The sequence below is a fragment of the Rhagoletis pomonella genome, unplaced genomic scaffold (genome assembly GCF_013731165.1).
Source record: "Rhagoletis pomonella isolate Grant_MI unplaced genomic scaffold, Rhpom_1.0 Rhpom_scaffold_00006, whole genome shotgun sequence".
Classification (NCBI taxonomy): Eukaryota; Metazoa; Arthropoda; class Insecta; order Diptera; family Tephritidae; genus Rhagoletis; species Rhagoletis pomonella.
The window spans coordinates 72556813-72578588 of record NW_023458560.1 but is presented as its reverse complement, the minus strand read 5'-3'; the positions used below and the strand labels follow the sequence as shown (position 1 = coordinate 72578588).

General features: G+C 35.9%; 2 protein-coding genes across 5 annotated transcripts in view; both read left to right on the top strand.

The window, feature by feature from the left end:
• LOC118741257 (protein timeless) overlaps positions 1-12212 on the top strand; it is a 37192-nt gene extending 24980 nt beyond the window's left edge. For 2 of the 4 annotated variants that reach the window (XM_036473167.1, XM_036473166.1), the window contains 3 exons: positions 501-837; positions 978-1142; positions 2538-3748. In XM_036473167.1, the coding sequence (XP_036329060.1) occupies positions 501-837; positions 978-1142; positions 2538-2586 (551 nt within the window). In that variant the 3' untranslated portion in view covers positions 2587-3748. Of the gene's footprint in view, positions 1-500; positions 838-977; positions 1143-2537; positions 3749-12127 lie in introns of those variants that run through there. The other 2 variants (XR_004993263.1, XR_004993264.1) reach the window with 2 other exon arrangements.
• LOC118742097 (putative mediator of RNA polymerase II transcription subunit 29) lies at positions 11816-17828 on the top strand. Its single transcript, XM_036474060.1, has 3 exons — positions 11816-11832; positions 12128-13219; positions 17027-17828. Exons 1-3 carry the CDS (start codon positions 11816-11818, stop codon positions 17094-17096), a joined length of 1179 nt encoding a protein of 392 aa, XP_036329953.1. The 3' UTR covers positions 17097-17828.
• Positions 17829-21776: the final 3948 nt, after the last annotated feature.

The following is a 21776-nucleotide window of genomic DNA, read 5'->3' as shown; positions in this document are numbered from 1 at the left end:
AAAGGTGGGCTAGATGTTGATTGGTCAATATTATGTTCTTTTTCTTTCTTCTGTTAAAAAAAAAAATAAAATAATATCGTAAAAAAACCGATTGAACAACGTAACAACAATCAATTCAAATATATTTCTACACACAAACTCATGCAACGAACTGACTATGCAAATCAAATGGATGAATAAAAAAAAAAAAAAAAACAACAACAAATCCTTCTCAACACAACTCAAACAAGCAAAATCCACCAAACAAATTTTTAATTACGAAAAAATATTAAATGGTTTAAAATTTTTATAAAATGCATCGTTTTGTACAAAATGTAAATACATCCACATATGTACATATCTATGAATGCCTCCGCACGTTCGTCTCGTTCGTTTTCTTTTTTCGTTTGTTTACTACCATCCAATTACCAATTGTTGTCCTCTCTCTATTATCCTTTCACCTTTCCACTCTCTGTGTGTATTTCTCTCGCTCTGTCTCTCTTGTACTTTTGATCTTATAGTGTTGATCAAGTTCGATATGAGTCAGTTTGAGGAAGCAAATGCAATAGAGTCGCAGCGTTGTTATCACGCAACAGCCGCACGTGGTTCGCTTTCCTCAATGTCCAGCCTGGAAATGGATACTGGCGGTTCCGATGAGTACACAGCTGTGGCTAGTGTCGGCATGGAGGAGGGTAATCGCAATGGTAGATCGAGCACAAATGGACGTTCGAGTAGTGGAAGCGGTAGTATGTTGGCGCCAGTGCTGGAAGTTGATGCTAGATTGGAGAAGGCGAGCGCATCGTCATCCAGTGATATTTTTGCTATGCCAAGAGCAAAGCATTGTAATTCGATAATAAGGTAAGTAAGAGTACTTACTACATACATAGTACATACATATATAGAGGCTAACCAAATATATTGGTAATGCAATCCTAAGCGATAAATGCGATCAATTGAGTGCCTATGTATATTTCATTGCTTTTATCTTGCTTCTCTAGATTTACACCCGAGGCCGCACCATTGCCACCAGTACCGAATTGGTTGCAAGTGGTAATGCGCAGCAAGATGAATACAAACGCCACAGCTTCGTCCTTGGATGTCGCTCTCAATGGGAACAATGTAGTTACAACAACAACAACAACAACAGCAACTGCAAATGAAAGGTATGTAGGTGAATAGTTTAAGAAAAGTATCTGATGCTTTAATTATGCTAGATTTCCATAGGGCCTTGAATGACAGATATTTTAGTGACAAAGTTGAGCATTAAAAAGACCCGTGGCATTTCATTCAAAAAATAGTTATTAAACAGCTATCCACACGACATGTATTAAATGGCACATATATTTTGTCATTTTAATGCCTAGTGGAAACTCGGCATTACACACAAATATGTATTTACTTAGCCATAAAGAAATATCGCCGTTTTCTATGCAAAAGGCTATAAGGGACATTTTTCTGGACTGAGTTCATCGAACTGTTCCGTGAGTTTGCGCTCAGACACACGTCCGCTCACAACGAAGAGTCATATTGATCTCTGTTGACCATATTTTAAATCACTGATGAGCGCTGCCTTGCCCGCGGGCGAAGCGCTTTTAAGCTTTCTATATATTTTGTATAGGCGGATGCAGAGTAAAAGCTCTCTCTGCCCATCGCTGTTTTAAATAGTCTGGAAAGCATTTTCTAAGGGTATTTGCACACAGGCAGCAGGACCATGCCGAGCGAAGCCGCTGAGAGCGGTGCGAAGCTTTCAAATTTAACTCAATTAGGGTGTTCAAACAGCAAGCTTTTACAGAGGCGCTTCGGAATCGAAGGTTCTAAAATCTCTATTTGTCTTTTTTCAGTGTATTGTCGCTGCTATGAAGAAAAAATTCAAATCTTTTATTTGAAATATGTAAATCTTTTGAAGCAAAATAAACAAACATTTTAGGCACTTTTAATTGCTAGTAGGTTTTGTGGTACATATACATATTTGTAGCCGATTAAAAAAGTATATCGAAATTATCAGAATGACGAATCGATTTAGCCATGTCCGTCCGTCTGCTTGTTTGAAACCAGTTTTCCTGCTATCCGATCAAAATTTGGCTGTATTTTTTAATGTTTTAATCATTTACATAGCTCCCATGCAACTAATTTTTCAGATATGAGTGTTTGCGTTATAACTCCTCCACTTAGACAGTTAGGAACTTGAAACTTTGTACTCCTTTCCCTCATAATCAACTAAGAGCTTACAGTGAAAGCTCCAATAATTTATTGCACCTACTAATTGTTCAGATATGAGTTTTTGTGTTACAACTCATCCAATTAAGTGGACAAGGACCTCCAAACAACCAACATATATACCCTAAGTAAATTTATAAAGCTTTCCCTTGGCTTTTCGAACTGTATGAAAATTTCGACCAATTGATTCCGTGGTTTGGCGACCAGTAGTGAATTCTCCAATACCTTTTGCTAATTTTTGTAACTCAGTCGACATTTTGATGGTTTTGCCAGCTAAGCTTTTGTAAAAATCATATTTTTAAATATTAAATTAAAAAAAAAAAATTTACTTTTTTTTCAAGGATACGCGCTTACTTTAATGCTTTTGAACAAGCATACACAATGACATAAATAACATTTTTAAGATGATAAAAATGGGGTGGAATATACAGAAATATATGAAACCGAAGGGAAAACGTTGTATAAACTATAAACATACACACGAGTAGAAGCCCCCCTAGTATTTCAGATATATATATACATAAATAATATCCAATACTATGAAGATTAATGAAGAAAACTTACATATGTACATAATTGCAATGAGCAGGTTGCAGTTTGAAATTGAAGCAAAATCGGAGGATAGCATTTTATCGATTGGCGTAAGCACTTAAAATTTATATAAAATGACATAAAACTATATATCTATAACATTTGTGGAATTGCACATTTTGACGAAAGTATTTAAATTTCTCGTTTGGCTAATTTGTTGCTTCTGTAATACTTAGGCACCTGTAGACATACATACATTCCTAAGTACTAATACTAACATAAGACTCCCTTCCCTACATAAAATTTAACTGGTATTTAACCATTTGCTCCCTTTATGAGTAAGATAACTAAGTGTTGGCGCTTACATATACATACGTACGTACTTATTTCTACGTGCTCGGCCGAGCTTCTCCTCCAATTTGTATTGTGCGTCTTGATGTTGTAGACGGGCCTAGAGTTTAACGCCGGCTAAGAACGGCAAATTGTTTTTATGAGCAGCTCCTTTTTCATGGCAGAAATGCAGACGGAGGTTTGCCAGGGGCGACCAATTTTTTTCGATGTTATTGGGACATCTGGACCTACAGAAAGGCAGCTGGTACAACTAACCACCCGGTTACGATGGCAGCTATTCCTTTATAAATACAAATTCCAATGAAAGTAATGGCTAGCTAATCAATGAACTACTTCAGATATAGTCTCAACAGCTGCAGTGTGGACCTTGCACTTTCTACGGACTAGGCAAGGCAAAAAAGCCTCATTTTATACCTACTAAGTATTTAAAGAAAAATTATTCTATCAAAAAATATTAAACAGTTGGTCGCATTTTTCGTTACTTCTCGAACTTCTGCCAATAATTGGTTTCGCATAATAAATGAAACAAAAAAATACTAACTTAAGAGAAGGCTTGTGACTGTTTACATATGTATGTACCTCAATATGATAAACCACCTAAGTCAAGACTTCCGTATGAAGAGGCCATTGCATTAAAAATTTGCAAATAAAGAAACGCACGCAGCAGAAATTTCGTTTTATTCAGTCGTGATATCTTATCTAAGGTTCGTTTTATCGAAGTTACACTGTACTCTTCTCTAAATCTTCTACTAGTTTGTTAAACGAAATTCACTATAACGCCCAGCTCATGACGAGTTTTACCGACTTCTGTCCAAGAAGAATTTCGATAACGGCCACTATACTTATCAAAAAATCGAGAATGCCTATCGTAGCATATCTGTATGAACCGATCTAATGATGAAAGCAGATTACGCGAAGAAGTTGGAATGAGTCTATATTATAGTTTCTTTGTTAAAGCTTTGGTCAAACACTTTCCTTAAAAGGTTTGCAACTAAATTTTGGATAGTAAATTCCTTCAACGTGTAGCGCGGACATAGGCTATGTCTTGCTCCGCTAGGTGGCGCATGAGTCGAGTTATTCAGAAAATCTCTATTTACGATCCGATTTTGATGAAATTAGAAACGTATATTGCGGCTGCTACGAAAATACTTTAACGAAAAATGAGTTGATGTAAAAAGATATACTGCAGGTGTGATGAGAAATACCTTTCTGAAAAATGGATTCGCTAGATGGCGCCAGAGTCGAGTTTTGCAATTCGTATTTACGGTCAAATTTTGATGAAATTAAAGCGTTGGTGACGCGTTTCCGCGGACCGCTAACTCTCTCTCTGTCAATTCACCATTTTGCTGACGTCATAGTTATATTTTTCGCAATAGTGATGACAATAAAATTTTCATATTGTACCTATTTGCCGATAAGATGAATCTAAAAGTCGATTTCGGAAAAATATAAAGATTTTCGTGAGCTGGACCGATTTGAAAATACTTAAAACAAAAAAAAAAATAGTTTTTCAAAAGGTTTTCGTCCCAAAAGGCACCTCAGATATTAGAAGAGTTTAAGCATTTAGAGCCTGTATAAAAATGTTTAAAAATTGTACCAGCAGAATCAAAATAAATCGATTTTTTGAAGGTATTTTCAAATCGATTTAGCTCACGTAGATCTTAATATTTTTTCGAAATATTTTGGCGGGAATCTTGAAATATTATAAATTTTATAATACCTACCGACAACCGAATTTTTTTTCGTGAGGCACCCTAATGTATATTCCAGCGAGATAAGGAGTTTCTCTTCTTGTAAATTATTAATGAAATGCTCCACTCCCGTTTATATTATTTAATAGTAAATGTAAATCGAATATTTACATTGAATAGCAACAAACCAATTGCGGTAACAAGTAGTAAAAATAAAAAATAAAATTATTGCCGTTTATCCAATTTTATGCAATATATGAAAATAGTTTGAGCCCATACGTTTTATGATTTTATGTATTTGCCACACAAAGGTACTACCTATACTACCTACATACATACCCGTAAACCGCAGCGCTCCTTTTACGCTCGATTGACCCGCAGCGACTGGCAACACAACACTTAATTAACATAAAAGAAAAGCAATAAAAATTACAACAAACACTTGCAAACAATTGGGGGCGCCATATATGAGTTAAGCTATTAGACACAAAAGAAATCTAAAATGTACATTTGTACATTGAAAAGTGTTGTTTACTGGCATTCAAAGAGGGGCGGCTTAATCAGCTAACAACCAAGGAAACAACAACCTGCAATCAACAATTCGCAATCAATAGTCAACAAACGTTTGCAATTTTATGAGCTTAAAGATAACAACGCGAAATGCGAAAATTAATTAATTACAAAAATCTAATAACACATAGACACTCACACACATGCATATGTAGGTATGTATTTAGTACGCGCTTACGTATTAGCCAACTTACCTAACTGTAAATGTGGACATTGGTGGCTATTGTTCAAAACCACAGTGGCGATTTGAAATTAATTAATGCGAAACGATTGCCTGCCGCAATATGGAAGAGAATATAAATTAAGTTTCACCCAAAAATGCATAGATAGCGATATATCCAAAATAATATTTATGCGCAAAAAATTTGCAAAGAAAAAGAAATACTTAAAAAATTAATATGTTTCACAGATTCGCAATACGATGTAATACGTCGTCCGTCGTCGTAATCGGTGTCGCGAAATGGGTGTTGTTGTTGGCCAGCTAATTTAATGCTTCGCTGCGCATCCGCATTGGCTGTGATCTAATAAGGAATAGTTGTCGCCTTAAAAAGCTACATAAATGCGCAAAAAAAACACAAATCTGATTTAATTTCACTTATCTGATGAACTCAAATGTGTACAAATCGCTGACGATTAGCGAGCTGTTGCATATCGCAGCTTAGTTATGTGATAACTTCTCATAGAAATGACCAGGTGTGTGTGTGTGTAATTAATTTGCAAATTTTTGCTGCTTTTAAGTATGAATGTACCTATGCCGCAAATAAAACGTGCAGATTTCGAAATTTGTTTTTTGTTTTTTTTTTAATTTATGTTTCGACAATAAAATGCGCAATGGGTTGTTGATCCGCTGCGAACAACATTGACATAACCTGACTAGCAGAGATACACTGAAATAAAAATTATGACTGTCTCCGAACGAGGGGATGGCAAATAAAGCGTGTCAACTGCTAATATTGTGGATGTAAAACTCGAAAATTTGCTTTTTGCAATCGCACACGAATTTGAAGCTTTTCAATTTTAGCAATGAGGAATTCAGAAATTCTGCATAAATTTAAAACACTATGGGGGGAGATCTGGAAAAATATGAGACAAGTAAACAATTACAAAAAGTGAAAATTAAAAGCACTAAAAAATTAAAATAAGGGCCGCGAGAAATATTTTATGGCAGCTCTTGACAAAACGCTGAATTCTATTGTGAAAACGCAGCATAAAAAGTAAGTTTTTGCAACTACAATCTTTTTAAAAATATTCTAAGTTTGCAGTTTTATAGTTCATTAAATAAAAGTGCAAGTTTATGCAAAATCCCGTTGATTTTTGATACTTTTGTTTGCTGACGGTGTCATATGTTTTCATCCATTTAAAAAAAATTCGAACACACTTTAATATCACACGCCGTCTTCAAAAGAGTCCCAACTCAAAATTTGGCATTTTTGAGATTATGCGCTAAAAATGTACGCATAGCTTTTATTTACCTTTCAGCAAAAGCTGGAGCAAATTTTTCTTATACTGTGTTAAAAAAACTGATTATTATGTGCTAAGCAATAGTTTTTCGCATTTCCTGACAAACGTATTTTTTTGAGGTGTGACTCTTTTGAAGACGGTGTGCGATGTATGGAAAAAATACGTAAAATTGTAAATTTGATATCTCTCTAAAAATTCTGAATTAAAAGTTTGCTGTTGTGAAAACCTGCTGAATTTTCATGACTTTTGAACAAAATTTGAAATGTCGATTTGTGTAACACCTCGGTCTTAATCCTGTACCGAATCCACCTGTCAGGGTAACAGCAACTAAGAGTGAGAAAATTCGCAATTTTCCAATTACGAGATTTTTACGAATTTTTTTTTCAACTTTTGTCTATGCTTTTTAAATACAATGACCCGAAGTTATAGTCAAAATTAAGTCGACTCTAAAGTTTTAAGCAGCTTTCTGACTTAACTTTCAAAAATAGCTACTTGGGTTTACTACAGTTATTTTATACTAAATCCGTCGTGTTAGCTGATTTTCGAACATCGAGTTTTTCCTCCATATCCTACCCTAGTTTTTTTTTCAATTAGGAGGCCCCTAGATAAATAGCCTGCAGACATTCAGAACAAAAAAAAACAAGACTTTTGATTTAAACAATGTTCGCTGGTTTGCGATGTGTACAAAAAAATTAAAACAAACTGCAAAGTTGAACTGTAGCAGTTATGTAAATATTTTTTTTATCTTTCAGCTTCTTTGCTAACTTTATGTGTGTGTCTAAAAATAGGTCCGGCATCCATAAATTCATTCATTCATTCAATCGCAATCGCAATCGCAGTTACCTGCATACATACATACATATGTATGTATGTGCATTTATATAAAAAGCCACAAAGCCGTACATCTCCTTTAAAGCACTTCAACAATGTTATAAAACTTTGGATTGCCAGCCATCGTAAATATTTTACACACCTCCAAAGTTGGTTTGCCATATAAGTATGAATTTATTGTTGTTGTTGCTTTCTGCAGTGATGATTTAGCATAAAATTTGCAAGATATGTTAATTTACTATGACAAAACTAACAGTACCGGTTTCGGGTTGCATGAGTGTGTGTGTGTGTGTGTGTGTGTTTGACCCTCTTTGGTCTGCAGCAGCCATTAAGAATTGAAAAGAGATTAAAAGAAAAAACATAAAGTATGTCTGTATGTATGCACATAAAATCACAATTAAAATGAAGATTATTATGTGTTCCAGTTAACAATGTAGTTTTGTTTTTTTCCCATCTAAAATTTTCATGCCATTCGGCCTTGTTTAAAATATATATACAATTTTTTAATGCATTGCGAAAATTCTGACCTATCTTTTTAGACAATTAGCAAAAGGTACATTCAAGTATTTACAGTTAATAAAATCCACTAAAAGCAAACTGTGAATTGCTCTACACAATAAAGTTTAATTAACAATCTATTCACACCAAATTTCGCATTTGCAAGCGCAACAGTAGTTAATGTGCGGGGGTGGTTTGAAAATAACAACTCATGATAATCCGGATAATTTTGTAAAAGCGCCAAAATAGATGTGGAATTGTGGCCACTCTGTACGTCATTGCGTATCTTTTTTCTTCATTTATTTGTTGAACTATTAAAATGTTCTGGTAGGCTTACTGCTGGGCGGGTTTTCGCAGGCGCTCTGCTAAAAGCAAGCTTTCCTGGAAGAAAATTGTAAAGAGCATGTCGGTAGCCTCAAATTACTGCGAATGAGCCTTTGGCAAGCGATATTGCTCCTCGCCAAAGATGGATTTCTGGCTCTATGAAACTATCATTAAACTAACTTTATTGAACGGTGTCCAAGGAGCTTAATAAGACAAATGCATGCCAAGTTCGATCTTAATTGGAATCAGTGGCATACTTTGGATCAATCCTACTCTGCCGTTTAAGGAAAAGCCAAACGTGTGTCCATGATAAACATAACAGTCAAAGCTGCCGCTGAATGAGCGTTCGTTCGAAAATGCTAAGTGAATGCCTAACGACTACTCTCTTAACAGATATATCGTAGGTAACTGTATGGACGATGAGTTAGCAAGGATTGTCGCCGAGTAAGGGAAGGGTTAGAATTCTACTGGTTATATATGGTCTGCTTCTGAACATATTTATGATCTTTTAGTCAGCCAGGTGACTAGTCCATGTGGCCAGGGGTAGATCGCCGGCAGAAACAGCAAGCTCTTAAAACTGAGCAAACCATATCTCTCGTTACTGGTGGGAGTTTTAACTGTTCACTGTCCGATCTGCTGCTATGCGTTGACTGATTGGTTGATTGGTTGAAGTGGGGAGCTTAACAGCTCCAATACGTGTCGTTTTAAAACCACAATTCCAAAAATAGGTAACAACATAAAAAGTGGACCAGCCCGTCAACATAAAAAAACCGAAAAAGTTGCACTGAGTTAATATTCGTATTTATTTTAAACCCAAAAAAAAGATCTGCCTAGAAACATCATTCTAGCTCGACGCAGTGTTTAGAAGTTATACAAGAGATGCTCCCCCGTTTCTTCTGCATTTGATGGATTACAGCTGCAACTAGAAGGGTTTGATTTTAGTTATCATTTTGCCGCTTCACTACCCAAGACCCACTGTTCTCTTTGAATCATCCCGCATATCAAATTTATGCACAACCCAGCTTAAGGTTTAAACTCCCTGTGTCACACCTCTTTCTCACTACCCTAGGAGCTTTCGGAAATTGCGAATATTTATTCGCGCGACTAACTACATTAGGTCAATATCACTTTGCCAAGAAGAATACATTTTCTGTGCAATTTTTGAACCACCCTTTCGAGGGGCTTGTTAACCAGTAACAGTCTCTAAAATAGTCCTAAAGTGTAATAAAGTTCAAAGTGTCAGCGCAAAAGCACCGCGCACTGCTCTAAATGTGAAGTGGCAAACAAGAAGAGTTAAGTGTAAATGCTCGCTTGTGAGCATTTCGGTTTGAGGCGTGAGCAATTCATCAAATTTATTGCTTTCGAAAATTGGCAGTTGGTAGTTAAACAACAATAAAATCGAACCGTAACAATTTCAGTAATGGTTAAGTTTTGAAATAGTTTTTTTTTTTTTGGTTTTTCTTTTTTTAATGCTTGTAATCAACACTTGGCACGATGTTCAAAGGGATTTATGTTTATATATACATACAGACACAACGTCTAAGTCAATAATTGTGGCAACGAGTACGTACTGCTTAACGGTCTGTGGCAGCAATAAATGCCTACACCTTCATTCGCTTACATACATACATACATATGTATATGTTCTTACAGTTGCTTGCAATTTATAGCCAATTTGGCTTACTATGTTATTTTCGGTAGTACATAAATGCATAATTTTCGTGCATTAAAAAGGCATAAAAACACAAATAATTTGTTGTGGTGCAGAGTGATGTTAGAAATTGTGCAAACATGTGGCCGACATACCCTACATAATTTTGGGTTAAAAAGTGCACTAGCCAACCCACTGCTCTAAGGCTATACGTACTTAAATATACCTCAAAAAGCGAGTGTGTGTGTATGTGGCGGCCATTGTCACTGCCACTGCTACATGCTACCTTTTTTGCAATGCGCAATTATTATTATTTTTTTCTTCTACAAAACCTATTCTCGATTTTCCACTGTCGTACACGCTTTGACTGCAACTGTTGTTTACTTAATAATTAAATTGATTTATGTGACTGATTGATGTTTGAGCAGCAGCAGCAGCAGCAGCAGCGGCAGCAATAACGGTATTGTTGCCACTATTGTAATGTGGCATGAATGGCACTTAAGAATGCTCCAACAAGCATTGGTGGTGGCTACCAAGCGCGCTGACATGACGCCCAACCCATTTTTTGAAAAAAATTGAAAACAATAAAATCATTAAAATGGCACTTCTCGCGCTTGAGTCTTAAGCAATTTTGAGCGCTAAAGCTTTAGTCTTTGATATTTAGGTTGATTTTCACAACTTTGTTATTTACTCGATGGTTAATTGGAAAGGTTAAGGGCAGTCTATTGATTGTAGTGAGCTGAGCTGCTTGGGTTAATGAATGGCATGTGAGAATGTCAGTGAGTATTCATACATACATATGGACATATGAATGTGCATAGTAGCTGCATAATATCAAAAATTAAAACTATTTAATGGATAAACTCTTAATGTGGGAATCGAGGGTAGCTTTGCTTTCGTAGTGTTTGTTTTTTTTCTTGCTAGGCAGACATTAAAGAATCATTCAATTATGCTTCTGCTATGACAAAGTTTTCATAAAAAGCCATCTTGCGTTCAGAGGCGGCCTAAGACTTTAGTTTTCTCTATTTGTGTGACATCAAGACGCACTCGTTCACTTGTTAGAGTATCTTGGCAATCTTCTTGCTTTTGAAAGTCTAGCTTAGCTATTAAACAATAAAATCGCACACTTACATAAAGTGGAAATGCAACCTTTTTAGTTTTTATTTTGCAGTCTTGAGTCTCCAAGTATATTAGATTCAAATAAATGCAGTTTACCGATACTATGTTAATTCAATTTCCCCTTCACATATCTCTGCATACATACGTATTTATGTATGTTAGGGTGGGTAAATTTTTTTTTGACTATAGGACGATTCTATCTGCATTTATAAGAATTTGCCGAAGAAACCATGGGTCTAAAATCCATTTGGAGTTTGTCGAATTTTCACTATTGCGCCATCTGGTGGAAGTTTTAAGAAAAACATAAGTGCTGAAATGGATTCCTCATACCAAAAAACCCCTTATAGCATAGTACATGGTTGTAAAAAATTTAAGCACGTCTTTACGAGACCACAGCAAAATGCTAAGAAACCTATTTTCGCAGTTCAGCAAACTCTAAATTGATTAGAGACCCATGGTTTCTTTAGAAAATTTGCTAAGAATTACACGTAGAATACTTCTGTGATATAGGCGTATATTTAGTCGAAAAAAGCTCCCATACAAATTGACCCGCCCTAATGTATACACAACCTATATATGTAAGTATAACTACATGCACTCGTGGGTGATGTAAGTTGGCAAAATGATTTCAATTAGCAATTTAAAATCAACTTTTGCGCATATAAAATGTTTTTGAGCGTTCAATTGTCAACAGATTTAAATTGGAGCTTTCTATTCGTTTGCCAACAACTTGTGGACACTTACATATGTACACATACATACACCTACATACATACATACATACATAACTACAATGCATTTAGAAAATTTTTTCCTCTGTTCACAACATTTATTGTTATTATTGTTATTATTATTGTTGCAATAATCTTACATGTCTTTGCTTTGTCTGCTCTTCTACTTGTAGCACAAGCATTGCAATCGCACTGACTGCTTTGGTGACAACTGCCACAGCAACAACAGCAACAGCTGCAACATCAACCACTGCAACAATACAGCAACAACACATCGCTGTAGTCTCGGCTGCCTTAGCGCCACAAACAACAATACCAATCCCCACAGACCAGTGTCCACCATCCATCAACAATATAATTGGCTTGAATAATGAGACGAATAATAAAGCGAATAGCAGCAGCAGCAACAGTGCAGGCACAAGCAACTGCAACAACGACAACAATACGAACACTAGTAGTGTTGATGAAATGAACGATTGCAGCAGTGGCAGCAACATGAATGCCACAAGCAACAACATTAACATCCAAATCAGCAAAAGTGGCGACAACAACAACATGAATGGTGATGGCGATAGTAGCGGCATTATTGGAGGCGGCAGCTATACTGGCAGTGACAGCAGCGGCAGCACTACAATCATCCTTTCTGGCACGAACGGTAGCAGCGCCAGTGGCAGTGGCAGCAACAGTTGCCACAATAATCACAATAATCAACAGGAGAACAAAAGTGTGGCAACCATGCAATGTGGCTTTCGAATACCCACAGCTTTGCCAGCGGCAACAACTATGCCAACAATGTCTAATGTGACAGCAGCAACAGCAATGGCAGCGGCTGCAGCGGCAGCCGTGGCAGCCACTGATAATTTTATCATCTATCAGCAACAGCAACAACAAATGCATAAACAACATCAGCAACAACAACAACAGTTGCAAGCACAACAGCAACAGCATCAGCAACAGTTGCTACAACAACAGCAACAACATTTTGATGCGGCAATAAAGACATACGAACGTAGCGAGCAGCCACAGAGCATCGACATGAATTTCGGAGGTGTTGGAGGTGGTGGTGGCGCAGGTGGCGCAGGTGGCGTAGGTGGAGGTGCTGGCCTGATTATGACCGCCGGTGTTGGCGCCGGCACTGGTACTGGCACTGGTGGTATACTCAGCGTGGGCGGTTGTGCCTCAAGTGCGATTGGTGGTATTCATAGCAACTTGGAGAGCGAATATAGCGCCATGGTCGCATCGGTGTACGAGCATGAAACTGCCTTGTAAGTAGATATTATATAATATTGTTTACTATTAATGTAGTGTTAATCGAAAGGATGTAATTTTTTATGATAGATACTATTTTATAATATAATTTTGACTGGGTGTTTGGATTTAACGATTTATAAAATGTTAGTGGGTGAGCCTAGCCAACTCAGGTCAATTAAGATACCCAAGAAGTGCTTTCATAATCCTATATTTGCAGAACCTCAAACCACCAATTCTCATATTTTGTCGCACACAGTCGACCCATTTAAATGGGACTGAATCGCTTATGTGTGCGTATTAAGAAAAGATCCCCTAGAGATTTGCATAGCTATACTGTAAAGTATAACGCATTGTTATACCAGCTTGGTGGTCATTGGGATATATGATTCGATTTTTTAGTCCCCGCTGTATGGCTTTTTGGCGATTGATGGAGCTTTCTATAATCCCGGACGAAAGCAATAAGTAGGACACTCTTAGAACGTGGCTTTCAGCGCTCTATAACTAATAGAATGGATTGACTTTATGCTTTAAAGCAGAGTTAGTAAAACAAAAAACTAGGACCCTCACAGCTATGGGTAGGATTCTCGAAATCGCCTAGAACAACGGGAATAAAGGTTGTCGCCTATACTGTCGACTTCGTAATGCAAGTACTTATCTGAGGTAAATTCCTACCAACGATAAGTAACCTAATAAAAGGAGCACTAGGCAGGCTTATTTACCGGGCCAACAACCCATTCCGAAACAGAAATCGCATTTAAAAAAAAAAAACACATTTTTCTTGCCAAAATTAGAATATCTCATCCGAAGCGAAGTACCTAGCTATAACTCTTGATTCCTAACTTACTTAGTTAGGAAAACTGTGCACATTTAGGGCGAGAGGGCCGTTGCCCAGGGCGCCGAGTTTTGTATTGCATAAAATTTTCGAATGTGGACTTTCTTCATCTGTATCGTGCTTACGTCATATAATGCTCGGCTTCTGCTCGGCTTCTGCTCGGAATACTAACCGGACCCTTGACCATTGGTAATATGGCTACGAACCTACGAACCCTATATACAGACTTCTATAGAAGTTGTAGAGATGAGAACACATATAGCCGGCACACGTATTCCAGGATTTAGTCAGAAATAGCCCGAAGTCGTTCCCGTGCACACATTTATAATATCCGCATATCCGACTATTTCTGACTAGATCCTGGAGTACGGGAATAGGCTAATAGAAATCATCAAGAATTTCTAATGCAAGTACTCTGCACTTCGGATAAATCACCTCAAATTCGTTGGGGACCACTGCTGTAATAACTTGATAGTTTACAATGAGCTCCATTAGATGCTCTATCAGTATTCGTAAACAAAATAAGTATAGGTTAAGGACATGCAGAAACAGTCCTGGACTTGATTAAATGTGTTTTTGTATTGGCTAAGGCACTTTAGCATAATATTTTATTCAATTTTCATAGAAATTTTCTAACAGTGAGCCTCAGTATCAGTTTTGAAAGTAAGCCTGAAGGATAGGTGAAGGTGTTTTTTGCTAAAAGCTTTTTTTTAATCTCGAATTGTGAACTCCAACAAGCTACGTTTTAAGCTAATATTATAATGCCTAACTTTCCCTTAGGTTATTATGTGCCTGCCAGACTCATATGGGTACCAGCTCTTAGTGATGTTACAGAAAACTCCGCTGCCGCGTAGAGCACTGCTAATACCAGATTAAAACTTTTCACTAAATTTCATTTCTCATATGTACTAAACAAAATCTACTTATCTTCCCTTCTTCAACCTCCAAAGCACTGACGAAGTATTCCTTCCACTCACCTAACGTTTTTTAAAAATTGCCTCAAAATGAATTTGTTTTACAATCTTAATTAATTGTATGAATTTTTACTATTTCTACATAATTCATATATGTACTCCTAAATGGTTTTACACTCTTCTCGTTTTGGTATTACAAATATTTATATGTTCTTTGTGCTAATTTTCCGCCAAACGTCAATCAAAAATTCGTACTGAAATCGGTCAATTTGCCACAACCAACCACACCACCTCTCCGCACATACATAAATGCTATGTGCAATGCGTGCATATCGCAAATTTCATGCCGGTCGAGTTTAGTCTTAAGGCTACGGGCGTATTTAGTTGTATGTACAATATATATATATACACAGCTGTTTACACATTCGTTCATAATTCCTCGTCATTTCACAAATAAATAATTCACATTTACACAAATCCGCGCAAGCACGCAGACGCTTTGTCCGATATGCGATTAAAATCAACAAAGTGTTTCACAGAGCTTACCTTAAAAGTATAACCCACATATGGGGGGGGGGGAGGAAAAAAACTTCGCTTTGGCATTTTTTTGAGACGCTTCTACTTCTGCCGCGCAGTGCAGTGAAGCGAGAAAATCAGGTGGAAAATGAAGGTACGCGCGCGCCAAACTTGCAAGCGCGCGCACACACACACACACGCACACACGAGCATTTATCACACTCAAATTCGCAAATCCAAAAACAAATATTTTTACTTATATGCAACTGCAAATGTACTTACATACTTACATTCCTTAGTATATGTCAGTTTGTATGTTTTGTAGCCATATTTGTGCATTGCTGCGTGCAATTGTTGTTACCTTCTTTTATGGCTTGATGATTACTTGTAGCAACAAATATTGGCGCAATTGGGTTCCCTACAGTAGCTAGCGCTTCAGTTTAGCCTTTTTATTTTTTAACTTTGCCTTTTTTGCTTTACTTGCAATTCGTTTGCCATATTTGTATAATTGCCGACAAGCTGGCGAATGTGTAACGCTTTTCATTTGGTTACCTGCATGTCGTCGGTGGTTACTTGAGTACTTTAGTGCTTATAAGTGCATAAGTATATTTGTTTACACTTTTGTATGGTTCACATATGGACTTACAAAGCGAGCATAGAAGGCGCTCAAAGAATTTATATTTGAATTCGTTTGTGTATGAGTTTTCGATTTCGATGCAAATTCTCTTCATGGTTGAGTGAATGGCGCCAAGTGGAAATGTAAGATATTTGAAGGCTGCGTGTTTAGTGAAACTTTAGAAATTTTTTGTTCAACAAAAAAATATTTTTGATTAACGTTCAGCTTTTATGCTTTATATTGTTTTTTTTTTTTATGAGGCCAAATTTGCGTTAACCCAGCAGAAAATCTGTAATTGTTTCGTATGTTTACAAGTGAACATTTCTCGACTAGTTCAAGGATTTTTTCGGAACAATTTCGGGTTTAATTCGCAACTTATCTAGGACCATTTCGGGACCTGTTCAAGTGTGTTTCAGGATCATTCCGGCACTTTTTCGGAATCTTTTCGGGACTATTTCAGATCAGTTTGGCACTAGTTCATAACCATTTGGGGACTAGTTAGAACTATTTCAGTACCATTTCGGGATAGTTCACGACTGATTCAGGACCATTTCGGGCCTGGTTCAGGACTTGTTCGAGATACTCGTAAACCGGTTACTGTACCGGTACAAAGTTTTCTATGTGGTTCGAACGACTAAACCGAACCGCACCGTTATTTGGAGTGGTTTGCAGCCCTGTAGCTCGTTTCTGTAAAAATTCTCTACCAAGCGAATTGAGATATGAATTCGTCGCCCTGTTCTCTACTCCTAATAAGTACTTGAGAATGACGTATATTCTCTACCAGTAGAGAAATAATCGGTAGAGAAGCGTTACAAAAACGAGCTACTCTTTTGAAGTATACTAAACAAAAATATATATATTTAAAGTATTCTATTTCCATGTAGTACATTTCGTCCAATATTCGCTAATTTTAATTTTTTTATTTTTTATTTTCTCATTACAGCAGTGATCGTGCCTACGTAGCCTCGGACCTGACTTGCATGTACGTTAGCGATGAGGAGGATAAAAATTAGTTTCCGTTGACGAATTTCAACTAAAGCTGACGACGAAACACTTCCACTAACACACACACACACAAAACATACATAAATGTGTGAGAATTGTCACACAGAATTATAGAAATCATTGTGCAAAAATTCTGGTATGTAAATCATAAGGAATGTAAAAATTAGGGCAAGTTTTTCTACAAACGGCCTTTACACAGTAAAGAATGTGATTTTGAAAAGCGAAACTTTTTATATGTATGTTTGTGTTATTGCACGAGAAAAATAAAAACATGCAAGTGAAAAAAAAAATGTAGTGAAAATCGAGCACTAAAGTGTCGGCTTAGATATACAAATATACAAACATACATACAGACATACATATGTATATGCTTATACAAATTTAAATATATTTCCTTTCAACATTTTAATTATGTATGTAAGACAAATCTATCTATTTACTTGTTTATTTTAGTATATTTAAGTGTAAAATTAGTTAAGGCACTAACATTCTTACAAACACATACTTACATATACATATGTAGTTTTCTATGCAAAAGCTTTGAAAATTGGCTTGGCTAGTCGAAGAGCAAATAAGACGAAATTCAGGCGGAAAAATTCGTATTTTACACGAAAGGACGTACCCTTTCAACTAACTTATTTTTCATGAACTCACACAAAAAAAAACTAATTGGATTTTTTCCAAAAAGTTTAGCTTTGAAGGCTAAATATTTCCACTTTTTTAATCTTGGATTTTTCAAATAAAATAAAGTTTTAATACACTATTTTAGTGCATAAATTTTCTAGAAATTAAATTAAGGTAATGTTTTAAATATTCAGAAAAAGTTAAAAATGTTAATCAAGTTCTAAAAAGTTGTAAGGCTTAAGTTTGTGGAATACAGCAAACATATTTCAGAAGAAAAAATTATCATAAACTAATTTTTTTAATTTTAATTTTAAAATTTTTTTTTGCTAAAAATTTTATTTATTTCATTTTTGATTTCCTTGTTGTTTAAAGCGTTTTTGTGTTTCTCAAGGGCGGCTCTCGTCTAGAAAAGCACGAAAAGTAAAAACTGAATTTATCAACAAATAAGTTAAATAAAATTTATTAGGTAAACGAAAATTATCTTCTATGCTTAAAAAAAAACAATTTCCTAAAAAATTAACTTTAGAAACTCAAATTTTTTGTATAACAGAAGAAATCGGTTTAAATACTTTATGTAATAAAAAATCATTGAATTTTCAATGAAAATTTATAAAAAAAATAAGCATTTAATTTTTTCAATAAACAATTTATTTAATTCAATTATTTTTAAACACCTTCAAAAAATTTTTAAATTTTGATAAAAAATGAAGGCGTTTCAAAGCTTTGTCTATGATATTTTGTACCACATAAGTTTCTCTTAAAAATGTATACAAAAAAAAAAAAATAAGTAGAAATATTTTTGGTTAAATATTTAATCTTTTGATTTTCAAAATTTGATTTCCTTATTCCTTATTTCGGTTAGATTTATTTATTTTTTATTTTTTGTTTATATTATTCACATAACAAGCGAAACCAGATGAATGCTTTTCAAAAGCTTCTATAAATAGGATTTTTGCACACTTTTGATAACGTAAATATGTATATGATGTTAGGAAAAATTTTATGTGCATTTTTTATAAAGGTTTTCTGATGGAAACTTTTTTCAGCCTCCTTTCGGCAGCAAAATAAAAGGACAGCACTTAAAGCACGCTTGCATAGATACATACATACATACATACATACATATATAATATGACTATAATATTTTTTAAGCACTATAGAATACTTTTCATTATTGTTCTCATTAACTTACTTATTGCTCTTGTGGCAATTCAGTCATTATACACACATAGTTACATATGTACACACAATGCGAAACATATACATACACATATCGAAAATTGATTAAAATTATATATATGTTAGTTTTATTACTACTAATATAACGTTAAACTTAAATCGTGCATGCTATTCATTTACTTATGTATATACCTATACATATATATAGTATATATACTGATACAATTTATTTACATACAAAAAAATAAATAAAATACTGAAAAAAATTAATAAAGCTTTTTATTCAATTATTATATACGTTTTTTTTTCAATAGGAAACAAATTGAGTTTTCCGATGATTAAAATTATTTTACGAAAGTATGTCGGTACCTAAACGTGAAAAGAAACATTTTTTTTAATTGTTCAGCGGAGACATAAAATCGATGTAGTTTCGCATTATCTGTCATTCTGCAACAAAAGCTAAAAATTTTGAAAAAAAAGTGGACTTGGCACCTTACCAGGTAATGGTTGGATCACCAGTTGCGTTGTTGAAATTATTGACGCGCTGTTAAATCACTTACTGAATTAGATGAGTTACCTTCTTCTTCTTGCTCTGTTACCTTTGGCAAGCTGGAAATCTGGATGTAAGCAAAGAAAATGGCGAATCGATTCCTTGTTTTCTTCAACTAGACAACTTCGCCGATGATACATTTTTGTGGTATGCCATTTTGCAGCGAATTAAAATACAGCGGCTCCGCTGGCTTGGCCATGTCATCGGACGAGAAGTAAGGTGAGCATTATAACATAATAAAAAACATCTTAGTCCTCGGGTTTGACATGACATTCGCCTCTTTGTCTTCATCTCTATCCTATCCTTTTCTTTACAGTATTTGAATCTATGCCTTTATATTATTGTTGATCTGATTCTTCATTTTTATCTTAGGCTTTGTCTCTGCCAATATTTTTTTCTGCCTTAATTTATGGCTCTGGTTTTGTTTTTAACCGACTTCAAAAAAGGAGAAGGTTATCAATTCGTCGGAATATTTTTCTAAAATTCTTCTTTTAAAGGAAAGGAAGGTGGTCCCATACTAATTTAGTTTAGATCCGATTATGGTACTTTACTTTATTACTTGTTATTTTCGTCTTTGTATTAGTATTTGTTAGCGGCTTTGTCTATTCCATTGTCTTTCGTGTTTGTTTTTATCTTAACATTAATCTTAAACTGAATTTTGAACTTCATTTTCATCTTCGTCTTTCGAAAGACTTTGGTGAGGTGAAAGACAGTTGCCAGCATTGCCCTGTTACTCTTGCCAGACTCCGGGAGCAAAGCCCACCTATGTGCATATTTATGTAGTTAGCTAACATTCTAAAATCTTGCATTCAATTCTGTTCCGAGATATTTTCCTATAAACGTTGTAAGTATGTGTGTATGTATGTATGTATGTACGTTTGCAAAAATACCCCAAACCATATTTGCATGTTGTTCAAATTAAATTTACAGTAATTTGGCGTAGACACGCGAGAGTGTTGTATGGATATGTCGAACAGAAGTGCACGGAAGCCAAAAATGAAAAATTGCCAAAGTCACGTTTCTAGCCAAGTACTAACTATCTAACAAACACACACACACACACACATGCACATATATAATATGGCAACAACAGGTGTCAATGGTACATATGTTGGCAGCATAGAGGCAAGGCACCAACAAAACAATAACAATAAACACAAATAAGTTTATTGACTAAATTAAATTGGCAGACAGTGGAAAATGAAAATAAAGGCATCACCTACATTTTTGGTAACAAATAGTTATATTGGCAAGGAGAATAAAAATTAAAAAAAAAAATACAATCAATGACTGCACCAATGAATGAATGAGAATGTTTGCAGCCAATTAACCGAAACGCTTGAATGGCAAAAACAAACAACAAAAACGTTCAACAGCGTCATACGTAAACGGAAGGAACGCGAAGCCAAAAAATCGCCTAAAAGTGTAACAGACCGAAAATGTCCAAAATTCGAATGCGAACGTCAAGAGCAAGCCGGGTAGGTAATTAGCCGCAGCAGCCCATTTTGCGCGCAAAAAAGCCAAGACAGCATTAGCATTTGCAAATACACGCTACAGCAGGCACAGTCGTCGGCCAGCAAAGCAACCAAGGTAAATGCTTGTTGGCCGTAAATTTGCTCGGATGGCTTCTTTGCGCTGTGAATTTTGTGTGCCCAAGTTGTTGCTGCCCAAGTTGCTACTGCCGCGGCGCAGCCACAGTTCAATTGCACGCCAATTGTCGTTGAACCTTCTCGCCACGCAGCGTTCGTTCCGCCAGACCTTTCTGCCCTCTCCGCCACTGTGCTCGTCCACCACCACTCTAAATACTACGAAGAGCAAGCCGGCAAACGAACGCTGCTAGCCTTGTTTTGAACTTTTACGCCCGTCTCGCCGGGGTCACACATGTTGGCCGCTCCGTGTGGGTCGCGCTCACAAGACTTTCAATCGTCGATGCTGCGCTTGCTGCGCGCGCGCCTAAACCATGCCAATCATGTGCACGATATTACCGCTTTGGTCATGTCGCAATTACTAAGCCATCGCCAGCGCTCACGTTCAACAAGCGCGACGAAGCCAAAGTACTACATACAACTTAAATAGACCTTTTTAACATTATAGTGAACAGTGAACAGTGAACAGTGAACAACAAACCGCTAAACAATTGCTCGCAATTATTGTTTGTGCGCATGCGCATGCGCCATGCTTTTCTTTTCTTTTTTGATTTTTCTTATTGTTCGCGAATTGTAATTGAAATTGGTTCACAATTGTTATTGTACACTATTTTACATTATTGCTGTTGTTGTGAGTTGTTAATTTTTCTAAGTGGCGTTGCTGGAAATGACCAATTTAGGCGCTTGGG

Bases quoted from the DNA above. Each gene is read 5' to 3' on its own strand.
- LOC118742097 (XM_036474060.1), top strand. The intron at 13,220-17,026 runs GTAAGTAGATAT...TTCTCATTACAG, and splicing joins TACGAGCATGAAACTGCCTT to CAGTGATCGTGCCTACGTAG.